The following is a 13048-nucleotide window of genomic DNA, read 5'->3' as shown; positions in this document are numbered from 1 at the left end:
TTTTGTTTTATTTTAATAAAAAGCTTGGTCTGTCTTTACATCAATGCAGCTTGATTTCGTGACAGATCCTACACCACCACCTTCTGTTCATAATGTGATTAACATATAGACTCTGATTTAAAAACAAACAAACCAACTAAAAACATGCATATTGTGCATTCACAAAAACAAAAAACAAAAAAAAAACACTCAAACAAATTAAATTAACAACAAATTAAACATTTTATCTGCGATGAATTCATGTAAATTAATGAAAGAAAAAAAAAACAGATAAACCATTATCAAAACTGAGCTGTAGCGCAAAATAAAGATAAATAAAGAGTGATTTAAATGTAACCTTTTAATATGCTTGCATGTAGCTGCGCGCCTGTCCAGCGCCAACATGCAGCCTATAATAACACCACATGAACGCTTTAAATCATTCCTCAAAGATGCCCATCATCGGCAATTTCTTGCGGATGTCTTTCCACTAAAAGCAAGGAGGCTAATAAAACCAGCCTCCTGCAGAAAACCAGATGTTCACCTTTTAACATCAATGCACAGTAATATCACAGTTTATGTTTCCAGGAATAAAACCTAAAATAAGCACAAGGCGCAGGAAGCTTTTCTCAAGGCACAGTAGTAATACATATTTTGAAAACAAGTTAAGTATTTTTTTTTATACTTTCAAGCATATTTTTGAGTTATTTAAAATAAGATATGCTGCTGAAGCATACCTTAGGGGGGAAACTGCTAAAACTTCTCATTACTGAATGATGAGAAATTGATTTGATGTATAAAAATGTCCACTAGAGGGCAGCTTGGTCCTTGCATTGCACAGAGACATCAACAAAGTATTCAACTGAGAAACTGCTGAATCATTAAACTCTATATCGAACATAAATGTGACCTTCATAAGTTTATAAGTTAAACCCAAATAAGATATGTATGCAGCAGAATATTATGGATTACATGCCATTTCTTTACACATACTGATGAGGCAGCATTTCATGAAATTGCAATAAAAGTGCTAAATGTAAATAAAAATAAACAGAACCCCACTGAAGGAATCAGAATCATAAACTGAATGAATGGCTTTCATCATTGTTTTATTTAGGTATCCACATCCAATTCTGACAAAAAGCAACAACAAAAACCCTTTGCCGAGCATTGCTTCTGGCTTTTACAGCAGAGAGATAAGAAAAATATTGTTTAAAGAATATCTTTGGAAATGCAATTTGTAGTTTGTCAAACACTGTTTGGATATGGCAAACACATGGAACAAAGTGCTCTGATCAGATGACACAAAAAAGGTTATTTTTTATTAGAAGAGAAAGGATTTGATTCAGGTGTGGTGGTGTAAGGACGCCTATTGAGGACTAAAGTTAGAGACCCCTGGTTTAGAATGAAAATTGATATTTAAATGTGGCATACACTCAAAAGGAATGTAGAGGCACTGATCCGTACTTTTTAATTTAGAGAGCACAATGGGAAACCAGCTTCATGGGTGTCACTTTCTAGGAAAGAAACAGTGAGACAGATGAGTTCTCAGCTGGTTAACATGTCAAAAGAATGAAAGAGACCACATTGAGTTATCTGGAGTAAAAGCTGAACCCATAGCCATGTCTAGGAGAGAAATTAGGCAAAACACTGAAGAACTGGCCTGGCCAGGCCATATGAAGCTACTATGACTAGAAAAAGCAGAGAGAAAATAAAGTTACAGGTTGAAGTAACTTTTGCAGAGTGAGAAAAAGTTATCTTTATGTCATCCAGCAGTTTAAACCTATAGCAGCATACAGTAACTGCTCAGGATAACCTAAACTACTTTAACCAATTGTTCTACAAGATATTAACTAATTGGGATGAAATACGAGTATTTATCTCAAAACAACTTAAAAAAAAGTGGAATCACAAACCATTGGGTTAAATCCAGGAGCAGTTGGTCACATTGAATTTTGAATTGAGGCACAGTAAAAGGGGTGAATACAAAAAGCACTCTATTATTTTTCCGATTTTTTGGAAGGGCAGAGAATGTGCTGGTCATCTGTTAGGGGAAACATTTCCTTATGTGCACTAATGAGGCAACATTTCCCTAAAAAAATGCAATAAAAGCTCTAAATGTGATGGAAAATTGCCTGAAAACCCCATAAACAAATTGGAATCACAAATTGCATGGCCGCTACTTTAATGTGAACCGGTTTGTGATGTGTTCTTTATGAGGGAATTTTATTTTAACAAAGCAGAGAATGATTACTGATTGTGCAGCGTTTAGCTTTTTTTTTTTTTTTTTGGTACCGTCCCTCAACACTATATTGCAACGGCCACCTGTGGTTTTAATGTTCTGTTCTCGTTTTGCTTTTAAGAGTAGATGCATTGTGCTGCCCTATAATTACGATTAATAAGAACAACAATTAGCCTTTATAAGCACATTGTTGGCCAGTTTTCCTAATAAGCCACATGGTGCTGACTGACTGGTCATTTTAGGGGCTCAACTTTATTATAGCTGCGAGCGGTTCAGACATGATGGTTCAGAAGCAGGGTCTATTTGGAACAAGGTAAAATTCATTTGGTGGATTCTCATTGAGTAGATGTGTCTAACTTTATGTTTCACATGACTCCAGTATGAAAAAAAGGCTTATATTGGCTGAACATAGGACATCACTACAACTTTGTGTCTGTAGAATTATTTTAAAGATAACCTAAATACCTTTTAAATATTATGCACTTTTTAAACAATTTATAATATTAAATACATTACACACTTTGTGCATAAAAACTATATGACAATGATTTTACACAGATATCCAGTGCTTTTAAAATATTCCCATTAAGTTAGTATATAAATAAATATTGTAATGCATTTTAAGGCAGAACATCTACCCCAGCCTCAAGTCTGTAGCAACCTCCTATAGGAATCTAAGATTGCATGTCGGCAGATCTTCCTTTTACCCAGTCTGAGTGTTGACATAAAGAAATGTCACTACTGCTGTTTTAAGGGTCTTTTTTACGGTTGGACCCCAAATTATTTCAAACCCAGTTTTTTTCATGTTTATCTTAGTTAGGGAGGTAATTATAGACTTCTTAATTGAATTGTTTATTTGAATTTTGGTTCATATTTCAGATATTAACTTTCTTTTGTCATTGTGTCATTGTCTATCTATACTTTACTCCATTACTTATTTTTCCTCCTACTTCTGACTTCTACTCATTACATTTTCACACAAGTATCTGTACTTTCTATTCCTTACATTTTTAAAACAAATATTACTTGTTACTCGTGGCTTCGGTTTAATGTTTATAAATATTTATTTCACGTCATGTGCGCCATCCAATGCAGATCATTGGCTCCATCCACATCTAGTGAAAACTAGTGTAATTGGATGAGTCATTTAACGCAAACACTCATTGATTAGCTAAAAGAAATCATCAGAAGCAAGTAGATGTTCTTCAAACTGTAAACGTGAATTGTCTATGCCATGCTACAATGTAGGATTCAGAAAAAGATGTTGAAATGTCTGAAAAGTCGGACACAGGCGAGAGCGTATCGGGAGATGGAGACCAACAAGACCTCCCTCAACCTTGGCCCTATGTCAAATAATTTTTCAAAATAGTTGAAAATTGAGCTTTAAAGTTCATATAGTGGCATCTTGCTGCTTTTTTAAAAGGATATTTTATACTTTAAGTCGTTTTTGGAGCTCGTACCTTTTCACTTTTACTTGAGTAAAGAGGTCAAGTTAATGCTTCAACTTTTACCAGAATGTTTTTAAACAGCACTATCTATAATTCTACTTAAGTAACAAATGTGTGTTCTTTTGACACCGCGGGTGACAGTGTAATGACAGTAAAGTTGAATTCTAATTCTATTCTATTCTTTCAAAAAGACCAAATTTGTGAAATGCTGATTCAAAGTGTTCCTGTTTACAGATATTCTACAGCCAGAGCTGTGGTTCTCTGCAAAGCCACCATGGGCCTCTCAGCTGCTTCTCTAATTAAACCTCTATTTGCCCAGTCTTTCAGTTAAGGCAAATGTTCATGTATTTGCAGCTGTGATGGTTTTCAATCATTAATGTTCTATAACATCCTCTGGGGCATGAAAATTGGAGCTTAAATTAAACAACAAAGTTTTTTTCGCTCATTACTAGATTACTTCGAAAGGCTACTGATTCCACAAGACGTATTTTTTTTAAAACTGGAAATTGACTGAGTTTTTTTTTGCTTTAAACGCTTTTAAGTTAATTAGGAAAATTAGAGTAATCAGGGCTGAATAAAAACACCTTTCCTTATCAAATGAAATTAAACAACATGCATTGAAGTTTGTGCTTGTGGAGAACCTTACAGGCACTGTTCAAGGTTTAAGAGACTAAATGACCAATAAAGTCTTCTCTTATGCAACTAAAGCATAAAAAAAAATCAAAGAATCGTTCTAACTGTGCAATGTCACAGTTGGTTAACTAACACCTGGTGATAGTGACCACAAACCAGCTGTTTTGCAGAGGTGGGTAGTAGATAGTTACATTTACTGTGTTACACCTACTGGATTAACTTTAAAAAAAACAAATACCCATCTGCATCTCTTGCTACTCTACACACTCTGAGTATCTTCAGTTCATGAAAGCAAGCTTGTTTTAGACAAACATGCACCTAATTTTATTTCTTAAGACCTATTTTTTTTATACTTAACGCTTAATGGTTTAATGTCAATTTCCATCTGCTAAGTCTGCCATATCAGTACATAGTATTTGTTTTGAAAATTGTCCTTATACCTACAGTAAAAGTGTTTAGTTTCTATTTAATTTTATTAACTCATTATTTAAAACATCAGAGTTTCCATTGCATTTATATTTTGTTTACATTTAAATCAATTTAAGACATTCATTCAGATGTAGTAAAGTAAAATTCTTGAGTATCCCTGTTGCCAAATACTTTTTTTTACTCTTATTCAAGTCATTTCTTGGATGGTCATTTTTACTTTTACTTGTATCATTAAGTAGTGCTACTCTTACTTATTGTAAATGAGAGCTTTCAGACTATCCCTGCTGTTTTGTCAGAAGAAGATTATAATTACAAATCTGCTGGTTGATACAATGTTAAATAATCACACAGAACACAAATTTCATCCGACTAAATTAATATGATATAGAGATTAAATTTTAACATGTAAACTTGGGTTGAAATTATGATTTAGGTCTAAAGATAAAACTACAGGGGTGTTTGAGTAAAATATTTGCTGGAATAAAGCAAACCAGTAAAGGCACAGAGAAATGATGCAAGCATTAAAAGAGTGAGTCGTGTCTTTGCAAAGAAAAGCATATCTTCTTAAATGATGAATTGTTGAGTCATTCATTGTTGTATGACACTGTGACTCTTACACACCTTCTGTTATTAAATACCTGCCTCAAGCTCTAACCTAGTTTCTTTGAACAGAGCAGTTCAACACGTTCTTGACAGCATTTAAAAACCAGAGGCACATTTTAAATTAATAACTCACGCCTCATTTAACAAAAGGCCTAAGCTGGGAAAGGTCCCATTAGGGATGCCTTAACGTCAGCGATATTGAGTTCAGTCAAGAACAGTATATGATATGGGCCATATGAGTGATTGCTCAGAACGGTATGAGAAAATAGAGTTAATATTGTCTATGTAAACTTTTCCAACATGCAGAAAACCTCAGGTGCACGGAAGGAAAATGGTAAGATATAAGTAGATTTAATAATTAGCACTTTTAAAAAAATCCCCAAAGTGATTTATTGTTGTGTTTTAAAAAATCCTTTTCTAATCAAATCCCTTTTCATTTACTTTAATAAAGTTCTCCCTCAGGCCATCTCAGACCTTCAAGGCTACACACATAGACGTAATTTTTTGAGGGGGACGGGGGGTATGTCCCCTGCACATTTTCAAACATCCATTTTGGTCACCTTCACAACAATGTTACACTACAGTACACAGACAGTCCTTGAGCACTAGGACCGAGCGGAAGCCCGCTTTCCTCAGTTTAGACTGCCCACAAGCTCCAGATTGGCTGTGACCACTGTCACTTCTGAGAGTATTTAAACATTGATAATGAGAAACAACGATAATGAGAAATTATACAATGATTGTGTTCGAATTCAGAGGCTGCATTCTCCAAGGTCCTTCGAGTCCATAAAAATAAGGAGGCTGGAAGTGTTTTGGCTATAGATTCAAACAGATCCAGCCTTCGCCAGCTTTCACCACCCATATGCTCTGTCACCTAGCAGCTCTTACAGTTGACACACAAAGCAGGCCAAGAATGAATACCGAGCCGAGCCATTTTCTTCCCATCTGCTACCAGCCTTATCAACAAAGCCCAGAGAACCCCTGTGACACTGACACTTCCTCTCTCCCTCCCCATTCAGGACCTAAAAGCTACACAGACGTAGCATCTCAAGACCACCTGCGTCACATTAATGCACAGTCTACTATGTATACAGTATATGGTTATATACTATATATTGTATAAAGCAAATTGTATGTTTTATATTGTATATAGCTATAGATTCTGTATTCTGTATATACAGTGAACCCTCGCTATAACGCGGTTCACTTTTCACAGTCTCACTGCTTCATGGATTTGCATCATGCATTGATAAACTTTATTGTCAAACATATTAATGGTGGCATGTCGGTTTATAAGGATCTTTTGGCCCAGAAGAAAAAAGAGCGACAACAACTACCGATAACTATGTTCTTCCCTGCAAAAAACACACCTGCACCGCAGGCTTTAGAAGAAAAAAACGCCACAGAGCAATCAGGATGCAGCGGCTCAGTCAGAACAGCAGTGAAATACTGTACTGTACACATCAGTCACTATTTGTCCTACTGTACTTTGTATTTTTTTTCATAATCATTTTTCATTTTCTCCCGTTCCAATCCGTCACGGCGGGGCGGTGTTGATCCCCGCAATATTAACCCTTCATTTAGTATTGATGATTAAAATTATTACTTATTTATTTATAACTATATTATTTTACAGTACAGTACAGTAGTTAACAACGTTTATACCGTACTTTTATTTGTTAAACAAATGCTTGGGCCTTTTGTTCCTTGATTTCAATGTTGTATGGAGTATTTCATTGTATGATAACTGTAAAAAAATAAAGGTTTCTACTTCACGGATTTCACCTATCGCGGGTTCTTTTTGGAACGTAACCCCCGCGATAAACGAGGGTTCACTGTATATCGAATTTATCGGCATCATAAACACCAAGTCAAATTCCTTGTAAGTGCAAACCTAATTGGCAATAAATTTGATTCTGATTCTGAGCTTTTAACTACCGTTCTGGGTGCAAGTAACATTTTGGAGGAGCTTCAGCAGCAGTACCATTGTCGCAAAAATGTCATATTTATAGTCTCCACACTGAAGAGATATTGGAATCTGTGCTTAAATGTCAGCCAAACCCATTTGCACAGTGACAGATAAAACCTTTCAATAAACCAAACATTACCTACCACATATTTTACTCAACAAAACATTTAAAACAATTATTTTCATTCATTTCAGATGGAACTATTAACCTAGTTTACCTTTTTCCTCTGAGCATGGAGCACCTGGCTTGCTTGGATTTGCAATGAATCATGGGATACAAGGCTACGTAGGATACACCAGACCTGTCCTTCAAAACAGGCAAAAAGAAGGCTGCATTTGACAGCTGCATAAAGAGGAGTCTTCTAATCCAAACAGGCCTCGGCGCTGTGCTAAGACGTTATTGGCCGACGAATCAGAGGATCTAGCCACTGAATTTGAACTCAGCAAATAAAGGCCCATTTCTCTTTGAGAGGTTTAGAGGACACAAGGAGTAACTCAGGCTCCATCCACATGTAGCAGAGTATGTGACCAGCTGCCAAGCTTTTGTTCTAAAAGGAGGTCTCCTTCAATATCAAGGTGCAGATAAACCACTTACATTTGAAACTGTTTCTCTGTTTCGCCTCTGGCTTCCCCCAGCAGAGCTAAAGAAAGTGTCTCAGGAGAGGGAAGTCTGGGTGTCTCTGTTGAGTTTGCTGTCCCTGCCACCAAGTCCTGGATAATGCAGAAAACATTGAGTATGAGCACAAAGTAAATACCTTAACTCAATTCCAACATTTATTCCAAGGTTAATAAACAGAGCATCTTATTAGAAAGAACCACCTCCTCCAAAACCATTATGTATTTTGGTATAATCCTAGAACCAATAAATTGTGCTGAAACCCTGTGGAATATCAAGTCTGCACACCTGATGGAAGACAAAAAAGCTGAGGTAGGCATTCACCAGCAAAAAATATTTAGAGATGTTTCCTACTCCAATTTGTATTGATAGAGAACTAAATCCTACTTTAATGAAATGCTAAAAAAAATCCTGTGCTGAAGATATATATATATGTATATATTTACAATTATTTGGTCGCTGAAAAACAAGTACATTTATCATTTGCAATAATGCAGTTCAGACAACAGAGGGCAGCAAAGGGCAAGGCTGAAATCCACAAAGTTAACTTGTAAGTTTTTGTGGATAAGTATTTGTGTTTCAGCTTTTGTATTAGTGTTGGCACCTCTGGTCCACCATAAGGTTGACATAGTATATCAGTCATGATGCTAAGCTAAAATATTTTCCTAATTCTATTTTTTTGCTGGAAAATATTTATCAAAAACGTGTTTTATGCCTAATCATACGGTGACAATCGACTGCAAACCTATAAAGTTATTTTGTGTCAGTTCTGTGTACAAATTTTTCAACACATAGTTAGACTGTTTTTCTGCAAAACTCAACTAAAGCTTCTGTAGGGGAGAATTGTTAGACAAATTGAAATGTGGAAATAACTTGATTTAGTGCTTATCTGAACTGCTGCTTAAAAATGTTTTAGTATTTATTCTGTTTGCGGTCACATCTCTTTTCAGTTACTTTGAATCTGATTGATCTACAGTTAAGTTCAGGACAAATATAGGATAACAGTCTTGCAAAGACATGATAGAAACAGGCCAAAGTGGCTAAAAATGTTCTGAGGACAATACTACAGCAGCTGGTGGCATTTGGTACTCTATGCTTTCTGCAAAACAAAATGCTTTATTCTCTTTATCATTTGACTATAGGTTATGGTTACAGATCAACAGTTTTTTCCCCCAAAGAAATAGGTAATCAAGATTGGACAAACATTTGAAAAGGTCTGACACTAAAGCAACCCTGAGGATGACCATGAAAACATGGTGTCATCAGTAAAACATGGTGGTGACAGTATCATGATCTAGGGTTTCATTTTTATTTTTAGATGAAACTAGTCTTTTTTGATAAGGTGGTTAAGATATAATTCACTTTTTGTTAACACTTAAACCAAAAACGTTCTTCCATGAAGCTGAAAATGATCATTCACCAAATAAGGCTTATTAAAATCCTGTGGACCCTGTTCACATTGTTGGTAATTTAGCTATGCTTGTTTTTAAATAGTTTTCCTAATAAGCTCAACAGTCTCTTTATTATTTATTTTGTCTATTTAGTTGTGCCTGTTCAGATTAAGTGAAACTAGAAAAATTTCCCAGCATTTTAACACAGTTCAAGTGTTTATTTTGTTATCTTTAAACCAAGTGCTTTTTGCCATTTCTTCCAACTTTTTTTTATGTTTAATCTTAATCAATAAAAGGAATAAATATTTCATGTCCTCCTGGCTTGCCTAACTTTCTGGTTGAACACATACACAAATTTAATTTGACTTTGGTCATTTTGAATCCACTCACTAGTCAGTTGATGGATGAAAAGAACAACAATGAAAAAAGGCCTGATTATGAACACATTAAGAAAATACATTGCTTGTTCATAAAAAATCCAGTGGGGAAATATCTGTTTTCTTGAATGAATAAATGATTTTCCAGGGACAATGTCAATGCAAAACGAGAAAATACAGAACTTTCACAAATGGACTCTGTGCACAAATGTGCTTTTTTGCCCCACTAAGATGCTTTATACTGCTGAGAGAATATGTTTAAGTTATTTAATTATGGTAGTATGAATATGGGCAATTTAGTCAGTAAGTGAATGGTTTAAATTGATTACATTTAATTATAAACTAAAAGATGTCCTATAAACAATCATTTTCATTTTTCCCAATGTTTAAGTGCATTTCTTTTTGTCCCTTTGCTATTTCATAGTTTTGCTCTTTCAAAGCCAAAACTTTTGCATACAAAATCTGCCTGCCACATGATCTTTCCCACTGTGTCAATTTGAATTCTTGGAAATGGAAAACAAATTTTTACAGAAGAGGATTAGGGTCACTGAAAAAAATGAAAAAAGTTAACAGATTTCTAAATTTTATTTCTTTTTAATATGGGGAAAAAAGTCATTAAACTAAAATTAAAATTTAAAAAAAATCAATTAAATTTTTTCAAACTACTTTTTCATTTATTTTTCAGTGGCTCTAATCCTCTTCTGTACATTTTTTTCACCAGAAAATCTGGCATTTTAACAGGGGCATGTGCTGATAGAGATTCCTTGTGCTGAATTATGTAAATTCATAAATCATAACAAGAACATAGACTGCAAAGTGTTACAAAAAATTTTTATTACCTTACGAATGTGAGCGTATACAGAAATACATCTTTAAGGAGTCCTTAAACTTAAAAACAAAGCAAAGTGTAGAAGTTCAGAGAGCTGCAAAATGTAGGGGTGAGAAAAGCTCCACTTCATCTCCATCATGTTTAACATCCGTGTTCAAGCCTTCAGATGTTTACAGAAGGCCACACAGCGTTGCTGCTGTGTGCAATAGCTCACGGAAACACAACTTATTTTTGTTAATGGCGTGCAAACCTTTGTTCAGCCCTGGTAAACAAGCAGAGGTCAGGCTGAAAACGCAAGCATCTTGCACAAGTTTATTATTTTAAGGTTTTCGTCGGCACGGCTGGCATTCAGCTAATTTCCTGTGGAAAGTTCAGCAGTTGCTGCTGGAATGTGACCATTTGTGTTCAATGACATGCAACCCTCAGCCAGCTTACATGTAGGACATAAATCAGCTCTATTTTTGGTGTTATAAACACACCTTTACTGCTCTACATCTGGCTAATAATTTCTATAAAGGTATATATATATACATGCATATATATATATTGCTGAAGTCTCATCTGTCCTCTTGCAGCAGCTGCAGCCTGTCTTCTGCTAAGTTTGGGCTGCTGCGTCCAGTGTCAATAGCTTCACAATCATCTATGAAAAACACCAGGTCCTGCCAATAGAAACAGGATAAAAATATGTTTCAGTTTGTTTTATGCATGTTTGTACTGTATGTGGTCAAGCAGCTCAAAAGGAAAAAGGAACATATCTGAGAGGCTCTCACCCGGTAACAAAGTCTGGTAACGATGGTGTAAAGGTTCTGGAGTTTCCGTTTCAGCAGAACCATTCTGGGCTTCTCCTTGCAGATCGAGCTGGGATGGTTCAGCACTACGTAGAGAATGTCACGCAGTTTGTTGGAGATGCATGCATTCTAGAGACATAATAAGATGCTTATTTTGCTAATCTTTAATTAGAACACAACTCTTAAGCTTGATGCAAACCCAAAGCAGTTTGATGAAAAGCAGCTCTTATCTGATAAGGAATAATATTTAATTAAAACAAATTTTCATTCTAGATTATATGCAAATAAAAAAATAAAAAAATAAATAAACAGGTTTTCCAACTTACATGGACATCAATGTGGATGACAGGCAGAACTTTTGCACACTCTTTCTAATAAAAAAGAATTAAGAATATAAAAGCTGTCAGTCAGAAAAGAAACCTGCAGCAGTGAGGAGGTCTTACAGTGCGGGGGGAAGTATGGATCTTATCCAGGAGGGTCATGATTTCTTTGCCCAGGTTGAGCGCTCTGGAGTAGCAGGTCGGAGGAGTGCAGTCACACTGAAGCACGGAGCTGAAGAAGCAGAGGAGAGCCACCAGTCCCAGCCTCATGTCTATTGGCTTTGAAAAGGGTCCAGCTGCATGTGAAGAAATCCAACAAATAAGCTGCAGAGAAACCACTGCCTGCACTTTTAAGGATGGAGAGAAAGCCAAGGGAAAAAAAAGAGGATGACGTGGAAGAGCTGGAAAGCTCAGTGGGGGAAATGAAAACACTGAGTGACTGTTGGAAAGCTTTGAAAATGAGTTTATCTTAGCTAAAGGCAGATCCAGGATTTTTCATATCTGGTTTTAGTTGCTTTAGAATTGTACTTAGAAAAGTCTTTAAACTTTTATATCAGTCAGATATTGTTCTATTTTTGGTATGTGTTTAGATTTAGTTTAATTAATATAACATTCTCATGTCAAATATGTAGTAAGTTGGTTCTACAGAGGCCACCACAAACAAACTAACCAAGGATCCTTCATCCAGGGATATTTGTTGTGTTAAACCTCAGATCACAGATTAATAATGCAAAGTACTGGACTGTTGCTCAGTCATTCCAAGTTTTATTTGCAGATCAAGGTTTTAGTCAGATAGAAGATTGGCGATGCATCTCATTGTCAACTTTTCTTAGTCAGTGATGATTTGATGAGCCATCTCATCCTTGGGCTAAAGCGTGGTATCAATTCCAATGACAGATCAGGCTTCTATACCAGAAACAATTCAAAACACCTCTTAGTTCACTCTGGTGGTAAGCTTTATGTAGATGCTGATTTCATTCTCTAGCAGGACTCTAGCTGCTTTCATTTCACCTTTGTGTCTCCGAGTATGATTGGCCAACGAGCCGGCCTGACCGAAACCATAGAGCAGGCATCCCCAAACTTTCCTTGCTCCAGCACAGCTGATTTTAATTGAAAGCTGATTAACAGGCTTTTGCTCTACTGCAATCATTACAATCAGCTGTGCTAAAGCAGGGAAACCTCTAAAACCTGCAGGACAGTGGCCCTTGAGGACCAAGTTTGGGGATGCCTGCCATAGAGGATCTATGGAGTATTGTCAGAATGAAGATGATACGACTCATGAAATAATCCAGATGACATGCAGGCTGTGAATAAAGCAAAAATAATCTTGTATTACTCCTCAGCAGAGCCACAGGCTGATCCCCTCTATGGTATGGCGCACTAATGCAGTAATCCATGCAGTTCAGACAAAACACTGTGCAGAT

At 36.0% G+C, this 13048-nt stretch overlaps 1 protein-coding gene across 1 annotated transcript; it reads right to left on the bottom strand.

The window, feature by feature from the left end:
* Nucleotides 1-10501: 10501 nt before the first annotated feature.
* On the bottom strand, nucleotides 10502-11969 carry LOC119780108 (cytokine-like protein 1). The gene is made up of 4 exons (XM_038280010.1): nucleotides 11748-11969; nucleotides 11631-11675; nucleotides 11287-11433; nucleotides 10502-11175 (listed from the first exon to the last, which is right to left on the bottom strand). The coding sequence occupies exons 1-4, from the start codon at nucleotides 11892-11894 to the stop codon at nucleotides 11074-11076; spliced, it is 441 nt and encodes a 146-aa protein (XP_038135938.1). The 5' UTR covers nucleotides 11895-11969; the 3' UTR covers nucleotides 10502-11073.
* Between the last annotated feature and the right edge of the window lie 1079 nt (nucleotides 11970-13048).

The sequence above is a fragment of the Cyprinodon tularosa genome, unplaced genomic scaffold (assembly GCF_016077235.1).
Source record: "Cyprinodon tularosa strain WSP-4 unplaced genomic scaffold, ASM1607723v1 ctg155, whole genome shotgun sequence".
Taxonomy (NCBI): Eukaryota; Metazoa; Chordata; class Actinopteri; order Cyprinodontiformes; family Cyprinodontidae; genus Cyprinodon; species Cyprinodon tularosa.
Note: the sequence above shows the minus strand (reverse complement) of the source record. Positions and strands in the feature narration are given on the sequence as shown.

Bases quoted from the DNA above. Each gene is read 5' to 3' on its own strand.
- LOC119780108 (XM_038280010.1), bottom strand. From the start codon at position 11,894: ATGAGGCTGGGACTGGTGGCTCTCCTCTGCTTCTTCAGCTCCGTGCTT. The intron at 11,434-11,630 runs GTAAGTTGGAAA...TTATGTCTCTAG, and splicing joins TCATCCACATTGATGTCCAT to AATGCATGCATCTCCAACAA. The intron at 11,176-11,286 runs GTGAGAGCCTCT...TTCTATTGGCAG, and splicing joins TTACCAGACTTTGTTACCGG to GACCTGGTGTTTTTCATAGA.